The 18,318-nt window shown below is 29.8% G+C and overlaps 1 protein-coding gene across 4 annotated transcripts in view; it reads right to left on the bottom strand.

Annotated features, from left to right (window-relative positions):
• Positions 1-18,318, bottom strand: part of LRP1 (LDL receptor protein 1) — a 253,189-nt gene that overhangs the window by 137,151 nt on the left and 97,720 nt on the right. For all 4 annotated transcript variants that reach the window (XM_076456984.1, XM_076456983.1, XM_076456986.1 and 1 more), the window contains 11 exons: positions 17,850-17,975; positions 16,597-16,797; positions 12,533-12,737; positions 10,585-10,758; positions 9,075-9,222; positions 5,814-5,910; positions 5,241-5,372; positions 4,637-4,737; positions 3,542-3,668; positions 2,876-3,062; positions 1,494-1,615 (listed from right to left, as the gene is read on the bottom strand). In XM_076456984.1, coding sequence (XP_076313099.1) covers positions 1,494-1,615; positions 2,876-3,062; positions 3,542-3,668; positions 4,637-4,737; positions 5,241-5,372; positions 5,814-5,910; positions 9,075-9,222; positions 10,585-10,758; positions 12,533-12,737; positions 16,597-16,797; positions 17,850-17,975 — 1,620 coding nt within the window. The remainder of the gene's footprint in view (positions 1-1,493; positions 1,616-2,875; positions 3,063-3,541; positions 3,669-4,636; positions 4,738-5,240; positions 5,373-5,813; positions 5,911-9,074; positions 9,223-10,584; positions 10,759-12,532; positions 12,738-16,596; positions 16,798-17,849; positions 17,976-18,318) is intronic.

Genomic DNA, 18,318 nt, shown 5'->3' with positions numbered 1-18,318 from the left:
TTGAATTAATAATGTAGTATTACACTCCTACTTTGTAGTTTATCATTTTATATTAAACATAACTTTAACTGTTATATTTTGTACATAAAATTATACAACTCAAAAAAATTTAAAATTTAAGGTCAAAACACTCAAATTATTGTAGTTAAGTTTCCTCAACTAACTTTCCCTTACAATAAGTCCCATCTAACATCTATGTACAAGTAAAGAAAAAGATGTCAAAAAAGGAAGTTAGAGATGGCTAATAACAATCCTTTAAAAACAATGCAAACAAGATGGTGTGGATAGCATTTGTATCACAGTGTAGTAGAATGTTAACAGATAAAAACAGGATAAATTAAACTCAACTGTGATTGAATAATTATCCATATATATACACACACACACACATATATTGTTATATGTCAATTATTGCCATTTCTACTATCCTGTTGCATTGTTTTTTGAAGAAATTATGTCAGTCACCCTGAATTTACTTCCTTTTTTGATAAAGTATTTTCTTTACTTGGTTTTTTTAATGCAATGTTTCCAAAGATATAAAAAGGTTCCACCCATATTATTTAATTTTTATCTATTATTGGCTGGTAATTACTGTTTCATCTTGTACTTAAGCTTTTTTAAAAGAATAATGATAACATCACTTATACTAAAATAAAATTACTACTAATTATATTTATAAAAGAGGATACTTCATTTGAAACTATGTCAGTGACATTGGCTGACACCATTGTCTTTTTTTTGTTTTTTTTAGTTACCGTGTAATACAAAAGAAGCAGAAGAAAGAAGAACTAGAAATTCAAACTTTCTGCTGTGATGTTTATAGACATTCCCAGAACCTGTGACTCAGTCATTACACAGATATTGCTATATAAGGAAAACCTGTACAGCATTTTAAAGTTCTTATAACCAACTGCAGAGATATTTAAAATATCATTTCGATAAACAATCCAAGTCATCCTAATATAGGCAGTATTACTGCATGCCTGATAACAACTGAATGTGTTATTCCTGTTTGAAATACTTGCCTGGCTTCAGTTCGAAAGAACATATACAAACTGATTCATTTTCTGCTGCTTTATTAACCAATAATTTGCAAAGTAAATGTTAAAAATAATATGATGCTAACACAAAATTAAATAAAATTACAAGTTATACTGCTAACAAGAACTGACACATATTTTAGAATTTGCACTAAATTTTCATGAAATATGTTATGCTCTAGCATTTATAGAATTAAATCAGTGTGATGTAGTTTCTGTTGTGACCTGGTGTTAAGGAAGAAAAAACTAAGTTTTATCCTTAAAACTACATCTTAAAGAAACAAACACAGAGAATATAAATAATGTGTGTGTGTGTATATATATGTCTAAGCAAAAAATAAAATTTGAATACAATATTTATTTTCTAAACACATCATTAAAAGTAAAACTATTGCTTGACGTATTACCACATGAACATTAAAAACCATTTTTATCATAATATGATTTACTTACTGACTGGTTTAATCAAAAGTTTGTTCTCTTGTTGAGATGTAAGAATTTGTGAGTTGGTACCATCCATACGTGACATATAAATAGAATGTTGATTTGTTTCTTCAGCAGACCAGAACAACAGTCTAAAGGCAAAATATGAATGATAAGGCAACAGAGCCAACCATAATGCTTATTGTTGTTGATAATGTATTTGTAACTGCACACTGAAACAGTAATGAAAATGTACATTGTCTAAAGCTCACCAAAGGTTAACTATATTAACATTTATTCTACTTACAACTTCAATTTTTTTTTCCCTTGTCAAACAGCTTGAACTAAGCTAATGAAATGTTAAACCTAAAAGACAAAAATTCCTTCACAATTATGAAACTAATAATGTCAATTTAAGAAATTTATTTGGTCAACCTACAATAATTTGTTTTAATGATAATACATATGCATTTAAGATTTTGTACCTTCATTGATTTCAAAGTTTTGAAAGTAAATAAAAAGTTTGCAAACATGATTTGAATCTCAGAAACTTCCTGTGTTTTTCTATGTATCATTGTTTCAGTTTAGTTGTATGATACCAAAGAGAGATGTTATTTAGCATGAAGCTTTTACTAAGTGACCAGAAGGTGTTTTAATAAAAATCTGGCTTTAACAGATTAACTGGTTTAGCACTGGTCACAATCTCCTTCCAAATTTTATTATAATTTGAATGAAGTTTGTTTATTTGTCCTGTAACTCCTCCTAAGCTTTTGCATTTGGAATCGTCAAAATAAATCAAGATGTTTCAAGAAGAAGCCATTTTCTTTTAAAATGCACAGATTTTGTAGCTTCAATACTGGCTAAATATAGACCACTCAGAGGGGATACATCTGCAATCTCTTCTTTCATTACATGGGATATACATAGTCTATGTAGCTTCAATCATTACTAGCATAAGAGCAAAAACAAAAACACTATTTATATTCACAACTTGTAAGACATTAGTTTTCAAATCCAATCAATTATTTGACAGATTTCTCTTTACACATTGTTTATACATACTTTTAAAATAGACATACTCATATTAAGGGAGATGTTTTAAAATCATGTGCTACTTTCCACTTTTTGATAAAAACCTAAAAAATAAAACGTTACTTAAGTAATTAAACTTAGTGCACATGAAAAATTTTATTGTTATGTACTTTCAATTTTTATAGTGTCACTAAAATAATTCTGACAAGAAAAAACTTTTATAAACCTTTCATATGGAAGTACTTGCTAGTACTCACAAAATAAATAAATGTTTTATACTAATTTATATGGATATACTTATGATATAGTTAAAATAATTTCTTTAAAATTTCCTGGTATTAATTCTTTTCATTCAAGAATGCATGCTTCTTGTTACTTACCCAAAGAAAGGGTGGACAGCTATGGATCTTGGGATACTCATGTTCATAACAATGACTTTCACAATATATTCCCCATTCAAATTGCTGGCAAAAATGGATGCTTCACGCTCACTTTCATTTTGGTATGATGTGAAAAACATAATCCGAGACACCCAGTCAACAGCAAAACCAGATGGATTACTAATAACTGAATTTGGAAAGAAAAGTTGTACAATTAGTTCATCTTTAGCATTAAGCCCTTATCAACTTAAATATTTTCTGAAAAAAATTAAAACTTAAACTTTACACATACATGTATTTTTACCTTATTACTTCAATGATTCTAGCCTAACTTACCCTGAGATTATAACCTGTACCCACTTTGTTTCTAAAATGAAATAAAGAAAAGCTTATGATATTTAATTCAAAATATAAAAAAATACCAGCCATAGGCTTTCCAATTTAATATTTGAAAACAAAAAAATAAAAAAATAATCTCTGTCCTTCTGATAATAATAATAAGCTACATAAAGCACTGAAAAATATAACATTCAAAACCACTATATATAAAAAGCAGCTCTCAAGCATAGTTCTTATATCCATAAAAGTCTATTACAGTTTAAACTCTAAAGACAGCACAGCACATACATTAGGTGTAAAACGTTACTATGAGCAGCTCAAACTGACCTGTATCTATTATAGTCTCCATAGTAATTCCAGTAACAGACGCCTTTTTAATTTCATTCAGTTCAGTGTCTGACCAATAGATTTCGTGGTCTTTGGCAACAAACTGTAATTTGGTTGCTATGTGCACCTGAAATGTAAAAGTTTTGTTTTATTAAACCAACACACTTATGTTCCTTGGAGTTAAGAGTAATATCACTGCTTTGTGCAAAAACTATAAAAACTATTTAATAATTACTTTACCTTACATTGTTGTTATAGCCCAAGCATTTTGTTCAAGATGTGCTATGAAACTATTATTGTGGTTTAAAGTAAAATTTTGGTTTTAACAGACACATGCCAAAACACTAACATTTTGCCTGGGACATATGCCACAACATTAATATTCTGGTTGAGATATCAGCCCAAACACTACCATTGCACCATAAAACTGAACATTGATGGTATTTTCTAATCAAATAATAGAGAGCCCCTAGTTCCTTTCCTCTAGTTGGCAGTTTAACAACAACAAAAACTGATGACAGGTGTTGCTATATCCTTGACTTCCTTTAAACCAGTAGTTCAAAAAGGAAAAATGAAAAGCTGGCTTTGGGAACTGGCAGCCAGTTTACTTCCCTCTAGTGAATGATTCAAACCCAGTACCAGTATGAGATACCTTTAGTAGTTTAGCCATAATAAAATCAGAGTGAACAACTTTGGTGATATCTCAATTACTTAGATAGTTGGAATAATAAAAAATAGTGATATATAGAGACCATAACCTGGATTAGTTGTTCAAAAAATGGTAACATACAGAAACCATAACCTGGATTAGTTGTTCAAAAAATAGTAATACACAGAAACCATAGATTGGATTAGTTGTTCATTTTGGTGACAATCAATGTGATCAGAATTCTGACTAATCATTTTTGAAATAACTGGAAACAGTGATTTTGATAAATCAATTTAACAAGGATCTGGATTGATCATTTAGTGTCATGATGTAATTGCTATTCATAAGTAATCAACTATATTGATTAAATTGCCCAACTCTGCTTGGCTATGATTGTCATCACTATAATAAGTCTGATGAAACACACAGAACAATAGAACACTTACTTTTGGAATACTAAATGGAGGAATTACATGATAGAACGGCATCTCTAGGTCCACTCCTCGAATATCATTAGGTCTTGAGAACATCAACATTTTCTCATTGGCTGGAAAGTTGATAACTATTATAGCTACTTTGATTGAAAACTCACAAAATGTAGTTTAGTGTTCAAAACATTACAATATGAGCTTAATTTCATCAATAAACACAAATAATACCAATATACTGCCCTTCTTTACATCAAATATGAATTTCTATTCACAGATTTTTTAAAGAAGTTAAACAAACAAAGACATAATACATAGAAAACTATATTTTACTTAAATATTCCACTTAAAATAATACTACATTGTACAAGTTCCAACAAATACAATGCAGCCTGGAATTATAAAAAGACACCACAAAGAGAAGCAAAACAATAAATATACTAACAATCTTTGTATTTAGACACTTTTTCATACTTGTGGAAAAGAATAAAGAAGACACGATGCTAGCAAAAGTGTGAACTTACAAATTTACTATAAAAGACAAGTTTGTTCATCCTTGTAAAAATGGAAAACAAACTGTTAATAAGTGTGCAGTTTTAAAAATGAAGAATAACAAACTTACTTAGACATGTTTTTTCATTCTTGTCCAACCTCATAAGATGAGGACAATGACAACGGTAGGTGTCATTGAAACTTAGGAGACAAAGATGAGAACAACCACCATTGTTGTCTGCACATGGGTTAACCACTTTGTCTAAAGAAAACAAATAATTAAATTGTTGTTTGCTTTTCAGCTTATTCACATTAAATTCAACAGTTCACATATTTTTAAAACAAACTCAACAGTTTATTTATTATTAGATAATGATATATTTCATAAAAAAAACAAAGAAAACAGATTTTATGTAAGATCATGCTACTCAACATCTTACATAAAATAAATGACTGTGACTTTTGCACATGTAACACCACATCATGTACTTTAGTGTGATAACAATTACACAGAATGAAATTGGAAAAGTTAAAATGATTTAGAAAAGAATAAAGTATATCTACTATTTAAAGTCATTAATTTATGATGATGAAGATAATGTTCCAAACAAGAAAAGTAATCCCTCTTTTTCCCTGATATTAAAAAATATTTACATGAAATTTTAACTTTCAAAATATGGCTTGGAATGAATTACTGTATTACCTCTTGGCTGACGAGATGGGTGAAGAACATGAATATCAAATGGTTGGGTGCTGGACCTTTCTACAATCTCCACATCAGTTCCATTCCATTTATTAGCCTATAAAAACAGTAAAATTGAATTAACTAAGACCAACAGAATGTATATATGATATTAATCACAGAAATGGGATTTGTCACATGGGGAGGAAGGGGGAATCAAAAAGTCACACTGTCAATCAAGAATTAGAAAAAAAGACAAAGTTTGAATTACATTTATCAAATTATAAAAAATTGAAACAATTTTCGGACAATGAATCATTAATAATAGCAACCAAGGCTTATCATTACTTACTTTATAAAAACATAATTTTGCTTGCTTTAATAATATAACAGCAGTGTTGTCATGAAAATATTCTCCAGCCAAATTCTACATATATTATTAGATAAAAATGATGCCTTACATTTTCAAAATTTGTTATCACAACCTCAATTTGATTCTTCTCTTTAATGCACATAAAATAAAATTATCTATGCAGTAGTTTTGTTCAAACTATTCTTTTTTATATACAGCGATAACAGTTACATACAAGTATCTTCCTCAATTTGGAAAGAAAATGTTTGTCTCTCTGGACAATTCTCATCATTTACAGGAACAACATAGATCTTAAAGTAACAATCATCAGAACATTTGATCTTCATAGCCTTTATTTTTTGTTACTTCCTAATCATTTGGAAAAGAACTGAAGAAGTAATGGTTTTATTTGATATAAATTAATATGCATGTAGAAGTGTAGTATGTTGATGCAAAAGTATTGATCATAATACAGTTTCCTTTCATACATGTAACAAAGACATTGGTTAATTTGTCCAATTTGGGCAAAAGTGTATGGCTATGTTCACTTTTAAAACTGTTTGCTCTTTCTATTGATTATAAACATGCCCAGTTGCAGTGTCAGAGAATTACTAAAATTTCTTAAAAATCAGTGTGTGGGAGGGGGAGAGGTATGTGGGTTGAACAAATATAATGATATCTCAGCAAAGCAAGAAAGAAAAGGTTGAAATTTTATACTCTGGCTTTTGAGTGTACCGACAACATTTTTTGTCTAATTGTTTGAACAAACTGAAGCACTTGTAAGGGAAGAGAAAAACATCTGTAACTGACAAATCACAGAGCCACCATTGTCATGTGACTCTGTGAAGTGCACATTGAAAATTTATTTAGATATTTTCTTTTTACATTAAGGAATTAAAACTTAAGTAATATAGATATTTGAATTATGATTTAAGTTTGATGCTAAGATTACTGACATACACTAATATAAGTGTTCTTTAATTAACTTTTGAATGTAACTATAAAAAGTCATGACATGTACATGTAATTCCCAACCTTATACATGTTTAACAAAATAAATTCAATCTTTATTAAAAGAAAACAAACTATACATATTTGTGCACACAAAAAGACAATCACTTTCATCAAGTAATGATTAGATCCACAGCTTTCTTTCAGGATAAAATTCCTTTGAACTAAACCTGTTAACCTTAAATGATATCTGTACTTGAAGAATTCCACATAGAACTAAGAAACCATGCTTCAATCCAACAAACAAACTTGATTTCCTTGTTCACTCACTGCATTAGTTGACTGAAACATTTGTTTGTTTGTTTGGAATTAAGCACAAAGCTACACAATGGTCTATCTGTGCTCTGCCAACCACAGGTACAGTTTCAATTGGTGTGAGTCTGCATACATACCATTGTTCCACTGGAAGAGCTGGCTGAAACATACAGACAGTGTTGATTTAGCCAGAAAAGGATATTAAGATCATGAAAACTTGATGCTGTATATTATTGCAATATCCTCTAGTATCCGCTATAGAGAAAAAATAAACAAAACATATTCATTCATGATGTTGATTCCATGAATTATTGTATACCTCAGAAAAAGCTGAAATAATTCAATCAAGTTTGATATTTCTGTAACTCTCATAGCTACCAAAGAACTGGAAGAAGCCATTCAGTTGAACATGGAGCTTGCACATTGTAAGGCACATTTTGGAATTTCCTGTCATATCCTAATCCAATATATTACATGTTGTTACAGGTAATTGAATGAATATCCAGATGATGATTTTCTTACAAATCATAATATCAACATTATGGAAATATACCTTACTTAACCTTACCTGCATTGGTGGGGTACAAACTATGAATGCCATGACCCTGAACAGAATACCATTCAACACAGTATGATGAAACAAATCATCACTAATTTTACAACAATTTGAGTTTGAGAAAATGGCAGATCATATATATAGGGATTCTGAAAAAAACTTGAGATATGCATTTCAGAGGTTGAAGAGGTATACAGCTTGAAAACTGTAGAATAGATAAGAGTATTTTTATTCTCCAAATGGACATCACCTTGCCCTCTGATTTGTTACAGACTGAGTCAAACTGACTTTGGCATTTCACAGACATAGCTTTAATACACCAAGTTTAATAAAAAAAAACACGATGTTTTGTGTATAATAGCTTTGTGCTACTGACTAAGGATATGGCAAGTTATGTGAAGATATACTTTATAAATCTGGAATCACAGTTAACATTACTTCTTCAATATGGGTTGGTCAACTGGACTTACTCCATGCATATTTAGAGAAAAACAATCTACAGTTGCTCCAGATCTAAAAGATCCTGAAAATGAAACTTTGTATATAATGGGAAATTCTTGGTTTGTGATGTTGTCTCTATAAATATTAATTAAATTTTTATTTAATTCAGAAACAATGTGAATGACATACTCATTGCTTACAGGCATATAATATTAGACTTCACACAAAAATGTTCAGTTTTTGACAGTTTCATTTAAAGGACTGTGGGCATCAGTTTGCCAAGTCTACTCTTTTTCTGTGTGTCGATAAGTACAATTTTCGTATTTATATATAGTTTTTGGTTATGTTTTCTTCTACTCAGAAACCAAACTCTAATGTTTTGAAATGGTGGCCTTAATCTTTGACCTTTTGCACCCCATAACCAATAGGGTTCTTTTCCATTCTAAAGAAAAGTAAACAATGAAATTTGATTAAAATCTGCAGTTTTGAATTCTAATTTACATATGGAAAGCAAATGACTACAAGACAAATGAGCAAATTATCACTGTATGCCCCTAGCCTTTTGGTATAAAAGAGGTATAAAAATGAATTCCTTCCAATCTCATTTTTGAAGCATAAAAATTCAACATTTATACAGACCATAAAATAATTTCAGGACACTACTTACTCTTATAACTGCATTGGCTCTCCAGTCTGTCCAATACACATAATTTTCAAACAAAGTGATAGCAAAAGGATGGGAAAGAAATTGATGATTTCTTAGAATTTCATGGTGGTCCAAACCATCATAAGTAATGGTGTGAATAGAGTCAGATCTGAAATTGTTCATATAAATATATAAATTGGAAAAGATAAAACTAATTTATCATAACATGATTGATCATATGAAGCATTCTTTATGGCATATGAAAATATATTGGACCAAAAAATATGGTTTGCTTTGTGTACAGCAAAGTCATTTGCTGTCAATGCAAACTTATAATCCTTAAAAACTTGATGGTATTAAGTAATTTATACAAAGTGAAACATAATTTCACATTTGGTGAATACAGGAAAATATATTTTAAAACATGTTGGAACTGAACATAATTTTAATGTGAAAGAGAGGGTTTAATATATCAAATTACTAACAGCAAAGATGCACATTTAGCACAAAAACCCTTCAAACCTATTAATTTTATAAAATATCCTTTAGGTTTAGTATATAAAACCTTCAAATCTCTGAATTATTTTAAAGCATTCTTAATAAATTATTATAAAAAATAAACAACACTTGTGTAACAAAACATTAGCACAAACACAAGGGAAGTAACTTCAACACATTTATGTATCTCCATCAGTCCTACACAGTGTGGTTTACTTTTTACAGTCATTTAGTTCATGTTTAGTACTGTGTATTTTACAGTAATGTCCTTCACAAATGTTTGTTATCTGGTTTAAAAACTTTGGCAAATTAGCTTCATTTGAAAAACAATTCTTAAAGGAATGAATAAGTCCCAGTACTTTTATTTCCTGAGAATTCAAATAGCTAATAAACAAAGTGAAATAGTGCAAAGTAACAATCTAAACATGGGATACACAAAATCTTCACCTTCCTTTGTTATGAATTAATCTCAATCAGACATCTGAGTTTAACAACAAAATCCTGCAAATTTCTACAAAATTATTATTTCCAAATATTATGTCTTACATTGACAAGTGTATAGTTTATGTTTAAAGGAAACAAAACACTAAATTTCTGTGTGTTTCCCTAAGCAACCAAATCTAGACGAAGGAAAGACATTATTAAAAAAATATAAATATATCCCCTTTACTGCACAATGAAACTAAGTAATTTCTGTGAACTCTGCTAAAAATGTAATTTTAGCAGTAGTTTATATCAAGATTTCATGTCTTGACTAATAATGATTCCACAACAATTAAATGCATGTTAAAAATACACAATAGTAAGGATAGTTTTATAACTGTACTGCTATGATATTTATTATGGAATGTTAGTCTCCATTCTCAAAAGCAGTAAGCTAATTCTGAATACAATGTATGTAATGAAATATTCTGTTGAAAATTATATAGTTGGTGTGGCTTACAGATTTATTAATTAGTGCTTTGTATTATGAGGTACTTGGCTTATTAGTAAATTGATTTTTATTAATTTTATTTCAGACAGTAATGAGTACCTGGCATCAATCCAATAGATTCTTAAAGCGATGTAATCCAAGGTCAGTCCATTTGGCCACCCTCCTCCTTCACTAATTTCCAATATTTGGAAGACGACTTTTCTCCCATCTCCACTCATAGAAGCTTGCTCAATCCGAGGTAAAGCATTATGCCAGTCAGTCCAAAACATCAACCTGCAATTCAAAAAGTAATAAAAAAGTGCCATAACCAACATAAATCATGTTACATCCTATATATTGTGTTGAATATTATTCTGTATCCAGCAGAGCTCAGGTAAAGTCATGAATAGTAATCTATGTTCAACAAAGTTCACATAAAAAGTCTAAATAGTATTCTATATCCATCACAGTTCATGTAAAAAAAAAAATCTGTTGAGCTCATGGGAAGCACCAAATATTACACCATATCTGGCAGATCTTAATATTATTCACCATCCAACACAAACTATAAATCATCAATCAGCAACACATGTAAATTTGTATCATTATTCTCAACACTTTTAGTGTAGGTTACCAAACTGTTACTCATACAAACTTCCAAAGTCCATATTACCAGCAGAACATGTATGCATGTTCAGACTGTAAAAATCAACTATTTAGTTCAGATGATCAGGCAATTATCAATAGTTGAAAAGTTCATAACTTTGTGAATAACATCATTGTCAATGTTCAGTTTAAATGTTCAGTTTATTAACAATACAAAACACATTTTAATAATTACCCTATTAGTTCAACATTAATAAGCTATAGAACTTTCTTTGTCTCAAATAGTTCACTTTATGTCTTAAACTGTGTGATAATAATTTATATAAAATTCAGAACAATGAATACACATTACAAAAGGCAGAGACTACTGATACTGATGTAATGAAAACCTTAAAGTATGGGTCTTAAAAATGTGAAATATGCAACTTGTCTAGGTTTTGTCTACGTCTATAGACACAAACTTTGAAAACGTCACATACAACCACAATAGTTTATCACTGTATTAGATACAAAACAATGTAGAAAAAAAACGACTCTCGTACACTAAGAGAACTTGACGAAGAATGGAGAAAAAGTCATGAATAAAGCACACTTAGTGTAATGTAAATATTAACTCATGCATAACACAAAATATTACAGTTTTACAGACTATTTTTCCTTGTCTCATGTAACTGATTTAAATTGAACAGGACACTCATTATAAACAACAATACAAAAAAAATGTTCCTTCTGGTAAACATCATGCATGTATCTTAGGGATTAATTTTTATATAACTGTATTAGCTTTTCCATTCAAAATTATTTCCTATTTACACAGTGCTTGAAGTGGTGGAAAGGAGCAATTGGAATATTTTGTGAAAGTTTTGAAGCTTGATACTATATTTTTGGTTTTCAGGCATATTCCTCATCCACTATTATAAAAACAACTAAAATGTAAAAATCAAAAAGATATTAGGTTAGATAGGGCCAGATAATAAAAAAATTCTTTATGAGGTATCTCCCATTCAGCTCATGCATTATGTAATTTAATACCATAAGGTCAAGTTGCACCTCCACTAAGTGGTTTATCACTTGTGTAGCAGGAATATTAGTTAGACATTATTCTCAGGGCAATAAAACAATAAAATTACATCTAAAAAGGTGTATATTGTTAGAAGTTATACAATGAAAACTCTGATGGTTACTTTGTGTTACAAACCCATTCATCAAAATGACAAGTCTCTAATGAAAGGGTTGATTTCTTCCATTTGTGTATTATTTTGTTTAATTCCTGCCTCATTCCCTTGTCACATATTTATTGCATTGTATATTGAACCTTTCCTTTCTGAAAAGCTCACAGTCTGCTAAAGCATGTCAGGATGGTTTTGGGCCCTTCTGGAAAGAAGTGGAATGGCATCCTTCTTCCTTATGCCCAATTCAAGCACTGTATAATGTTTTTGTTAAAGCTATAAAACAGACTGACCCAAAACGAGGGTCCAAAGCCATAGCTCTAGGACTTTCCATTCTTCCAGCAATGAGGGTACGGCGAAAACTTCCATTCAGCTTGGCCACTTCAATCTGATCCAAGTTACTTTCTATCCAGTAGAGATTCTCACCAATCCAGTCAACAGCTAAGCCTTCAGCAGTAGCCAGCCCAGACTGAACAACTACTTCTACATTTGTCAAAGCTGCAGATAGTTCAGAGCAACTGTTATACATCACAGGAAAGGTAAAACAACAAAACCAAATTTGTTTTACTGTATTAAAGATGCTGCTACTTGATGTTTAAATTGAAATAAGAGACTTAAAAGGAAGTGATGAACTGACTGAATATAAAATAACAACATGTGTATTTAGGCATCATACATACATACAACTACAAGTCTCACCTATTTCCAGTTTAATGCTCCCTAGAAGTCACATACTTACTGGAAACAAAAGATGATGGATTGTAGGGTCATGATGACTTTTGAGGTTATTAAGAGAAATGTAATAAAAATGAATACATTTCAAAGGCAAACATTTTTAAAAGATAGTTTTCATGTTTTTAATCGTTCTGCAATATTGTAGATTTCAGTTTATTTCAGTTGCATGACTGAACAAAAAGATCTTGGTATATTAGAAGATAAGTAATTAAATCTTCTCGTGCAGTATTCTGTTGCTAGCAGCAATACTATTAGAATTTTAGAATGTATTTATAAGCATACTAATTAAAACTCAAAAGAGGTAATTATCTTCTTATACAAATTACTAATAAGAGACAGTTCACCTGTTTCTACCTATATAATAAAAGTGAATAACATTTGTTTTGGGTTAAGAACCTTCACATTCTTTGTCATGGTGAGTTTTAGGTAAAAGTAATGATATTTCTAGATTAACCTATTTAGTCTAAAAGTTATTTTTTTGGAAGCTCAGTTTTACTATTTCGTAAGTAGAAAGATTATTTTTAATTCGTCACACCAGTACGTTAGATCCATGTGTGATTTATTCATAACATCACGTCTGTACCCTGAAAATGAAGAAAAATAGAGTTCTCTGTGATGGGAAATGGAGGTTAAACAGGAAACTTGACTCCAACTGCAAATCTACATGCACATAGGATAAAAATTTCATGAAATTGGGGGCTGCAGATTGTGTAATAAACATTTTTCCAGTATTATATAAGCAAGAGTCCCACAATAGTACAATGACATCACTAAGTACACTGTGTGCAATTTTTATCTCTTTATCTAAGACTTAGTTTTCAAACAAAGCCTACTAAGATGATTCTGTAAGACACACACACAAAACACATTTATTCCTTCTTATTTTCACAAATTTTCATCTATACAAGTTCGTGCAAAGTTTCATATAACATAATAATCAAGAGGGTTGTTGAGTTGTTTTTGTTCCAGACATATATTGTTCTGTGTGATTTACCTGAGATGAACCGTTTATCTTTCTGTGGGAAGATAGTTGTAGGGTTGTAAATTGTATGTGAAGTCAGCAATCAGGTGATATCTTTAGGTTATGACCTTCCCTGTGTTTCAGTGAGAATGACCAATTACATGGGTAGTACAAGTCTCTATTGATAAATTTTACATTACTGATGTAACTTAGTAGTTTGATGCTTGTTCAACCTGGTACATGATCTCAACCAAATAGGTCAAAACAGCTCTTGGTAGAGAAACAGTTTTGGATTTAGCTCTTCAGTAAAGGCAACTATTTGTTATGGCAAGTAAATAAACATACATTGTATCTGTAAGATCAGTTAAGACTGTTTATTGTTATTTTACACTTGTGCTTAATATATGTTCATTTCTTATGAGTCCAGTTATTCAGAGAATACTGAATTATTTGTGATACATATCTTGATGAATCCCTATTATTTTTTATTTCTTATGAACCCAGTTAGTCAGAGAATACTGAATTATTTGTGATACATACCTTGATGAATCCCCCATTACTCTACAGACCTATTTTGTCAGTCTTCGGAAGAAAATCAGAGTTACTTGATGGTATCACAATTTTAGTGATGGAAATGTTATCGATACAAGATCTTTTACCTTCTCATGAGAAAAAAATACAAAATAAGTAAGAGACAATCTTGCTGAAGTTTACAGCACTGATCTGTTGAGCCAACAGGACAAAAGCCTCCATTTTTGTTGTGTGAGTTTCTGAAGATAATAGATATTTACTTACAAAAGAATATTTCTGACCATATCTATGTAAATTTCTCTACCTAGGCATGTCACAAAGTTTCAGTGATTTACATACAAAATGTTAACTACTTTGTGTTTACATTATACCAGTTAGTACAACATAAAATTGTAGCAAATAATCCATATTTTAACAGTATATAAGTTCTTAAACTGATAAAGCAATATTTTAAAAAATTCTGAATTTCCCCTAGTGTAAGAAATGTGAGATTTCTTTTTGACATCCTTCTTTTCTATTTCATTTACAACCCCTCCAATAAGTATGAAATGTAATATAAATTACTCTGTAATATACTGCCACTGCTTAGACAAACCATAATTTTTATAGCCTTCAATTCTGTTTGGTTACGGAGTTATTAAATAGAAAATTACAAACCTCTTGCCATACCCACCTGTGACATGCTCATTTTTCAGGATTTAATATTTCTCTCTGACATTTAATTCTATGTTATGTGTAATAAATAAAAAACTAAGGTTTTCATCTATCAAATAATGTATTATACAGACATATAGTGGTATTATTGTCATAACAATCTAACATGTTTAATAGTAATTCCTGTGAGCTGAATCTTAAAATAATATCCATTTTGCAACATCATGTACAGATTTTTACAAAATGACATACATACGTTCACACAAGTGAATCATTTTCATTGACAACAGGTCAAATTTTTGTTATGCTTAAGATGTCGACAACCAATGGCTATAGATTTCTCTAAACCAATCACGACGAAAGTCTTATTGATCATTCTAGAACATGAGAAACACACAACTGTTATATAAAGGGTTAACAGAGTGCATGATGTGTCACTTCTAGATAGTATTTGTTTGTGCATGCACTTTGACATTGTTTTTCTTTTCAGTATTATTTATTAATTGTAAATTCACCCAAACATACTCTATTTTATTTATGGTAAATTTGATGTAAGTTTTTTTTTCCTCCCAATTTTTTAAAAATCCTTATATGATTAAGGAAAAAAAATATTTTGGAAATCTGTACAGCTAAATTATGGAAAGACAGTTATTAAAACCAAACAACTTTTGTGAAGTTTAAATTCACAGGCTTGTGTTATATTACATTGTTTTATGAATGGAAAACTGTTAGTTTCTCTGTTAGTGCAAGCTTTGTTCCAACAGGAAAGACTACTACTAACTTGGATGAATTTGTAATACCTCTTGTTACATTGCTAGGAAGCCAGAAAAATTGTGACAGTTAGGGGAAATTGTCTGCTTTTTGCACATTATTATCCTATGTTCTTTGGTGAATTATTTAATAAAATGTTTTTGTGCATTACTACCATTAGTATAAAAAAAATATAGTTAAATGTTGAAAGCAAAAAGCAACCAAGTTTATACATGATTTCTTGTTTATTCTTTATTTATTATCATAAAAGTAAATAAAATGGAAAAACAGAGATATCTTTAGGTTAATTAAAATTAGATTAGAAAAAATAAATAATGTTTCATGAGGCATGCATGCAAGCAGCTCAGGGGTATTACAATTCAATAATGTAATGCAAAGTCTACAATCCCCAAGTGATTTACAGCTTATACAGGCACAATAAAATATGAGATTTTTGAGGTAAAAAAGTATTTTTAATCTTAACATGGAAATCACATTGCACTTGGACTAGTCAAAAAATATATTTGATATATTCAGCAAACACGTTTTATATGCTAATACACACATACTGCACAGTTTGTATTTCTGTAAAAAAAAAAGCACAACAGAGAAAACAGGCAAAATTAATTATAATACACTTTTTTGTTTTAGTAGAAAAAATAACAAAACCCTCCTTATTAACAACATCTATTACCATATTTTTATTAGGTTCTCTGATCTACTTACAGCCTGACACAATGCTCCCTCTATAGATCTTATCATCTGCCACATCTGTCCAAAAGATCACATCTTCATCAGTATCATGGTAAAAATCAAGAGCAATAGTGTTATTCAAGCCAGGAATTAAAATCTTGAAGGAAAGTGTGTGTAGATTAACACTACGAAGTTCATGTCGATTAGAGAACACTACATAAGGAACAGCTGGGTCTAAAAGATATGGAAAAAATAAATATATCAAGAAAAAATCCTGACATAAAGCAAATGCTACACCCATTGAAATGAAAATAGATAAAGAAAAAAGAATGAGTTCAGTAATGTCAATAATCATCCTTGTGATGAAAAACTATGTTATTACCAAGGAAAATAATATGTTTCAAACTAGAAGCAAAACATAAGTTACAATTACAAATTAAAGATCATGATACTCCTAGATTAATGAAATAATCTTATAAATAAGTAAATTATTTTACTTAGCAAATAAAATTGTAAATTATTTCTAAATATAGAACAACAGTTTCACTTCATAAGCATTAATAGCAACATGCTATTTAATCTAAATAAATTAACTGCCATTTTCACCTAACAAATGCATTTCACATAAATTCACTTCAAAATTAAAAGATGAAAAACCATTTTGATTTAAGAAACACAAATGAGATTAAGTTATTTAAGTATTAAATTTTCAAATTGTTTTTATACCACTCATTGGAGTCTACTCATTGAATCATGAGTAATTCTTAAGTTCTTGGCCCCTACAATACTCACTGTGAAGAAATGACAAAACAGTGGGAAAACAATTACCTGCTATCTATGTAAAATATGTACAGATCTGCATTAGCCATTCATAGGATTAATGGTAATACTGATGGTGTTTTTTGTTTAATGTGTTATTATAGTTCAATAAGAAAACAGTTATGGGCTCACAAGCAGCTTAGTATATTAATCATATGAAAAATGTGTTTAAGAAGTTTATGATAAATACAAGACAAAGTTGCTTCTGAAAATAAACAACTTCATTTAACACACATGTCTACTTCTATAATTATACAAGAATGATTTCTTAAAAGAAAATATATAGTAATTTGTAATTTAATAAAAAAATCAAAGAACTTTTCATAAAATTATTACAGGTAATTTAAAATTGACTTTTCTTTCTAAAATATGTTTTATAACAGTTCTCTAATGAACCTAAATTGAGCTGTAATTTTATGGGTTAATTTATGAAGAATGAAAGAGATAAAAACTTTGCTGTTATTTACCTGTACTTTTACATGTAAATCCATCTGGTTCCAAGCTGTAACCAGTTTCACACTCACATTTGTGGTGATGTTTCAACTGTATGCACTTTTGACTACAAGTTCCCCACTCTTCACAAGAGTTCTTTTCTACACATGCACAAATCAAACCATAGTATGATTATAATCCCTTTTACTATTAAAAAAAACAAACAGTTATTGTGCATAATTAAATATATCCTGAGGGGACTTGAGTGGTAAAACATTTACTGAACTTAATAAGTTTAACAGCAATACTGCAGTTTTGTTTATTGCAAAATCAATTCAAGACCAATAACATGAAGCAATTACCAATATGTCTTCAAACATAGATACATTTCTTTTTTATCACAAACGTTTTGAGGTGAAAGCACTTTTAAAGTGCCAGCATAAAATATGACACTCTTCAGTAAACTTCAACATCTGTAGTACTGTATTCTGATATGTTTTAGAG

The sequence above is a fragment of the Tachypleus tridentatus genome, chromosome 9, assembly GCF_004210375.1.
Source record: "Tachypleus tridentatus isolate NWPU-2018 chromosome 9, ASM421037v1, whole genome shotgun sequence".
In the NCBI taxonomy this organism is placed as follows: Eukaryota; Metazoa; Arthropoda; class Merostomata; order Xiphosura; family Limulidae; genus Tachypleus; species Tachypleus tridentatus.
This window is presented reverse-complemented; position numbering and strand designations above follow the sequence as displayed.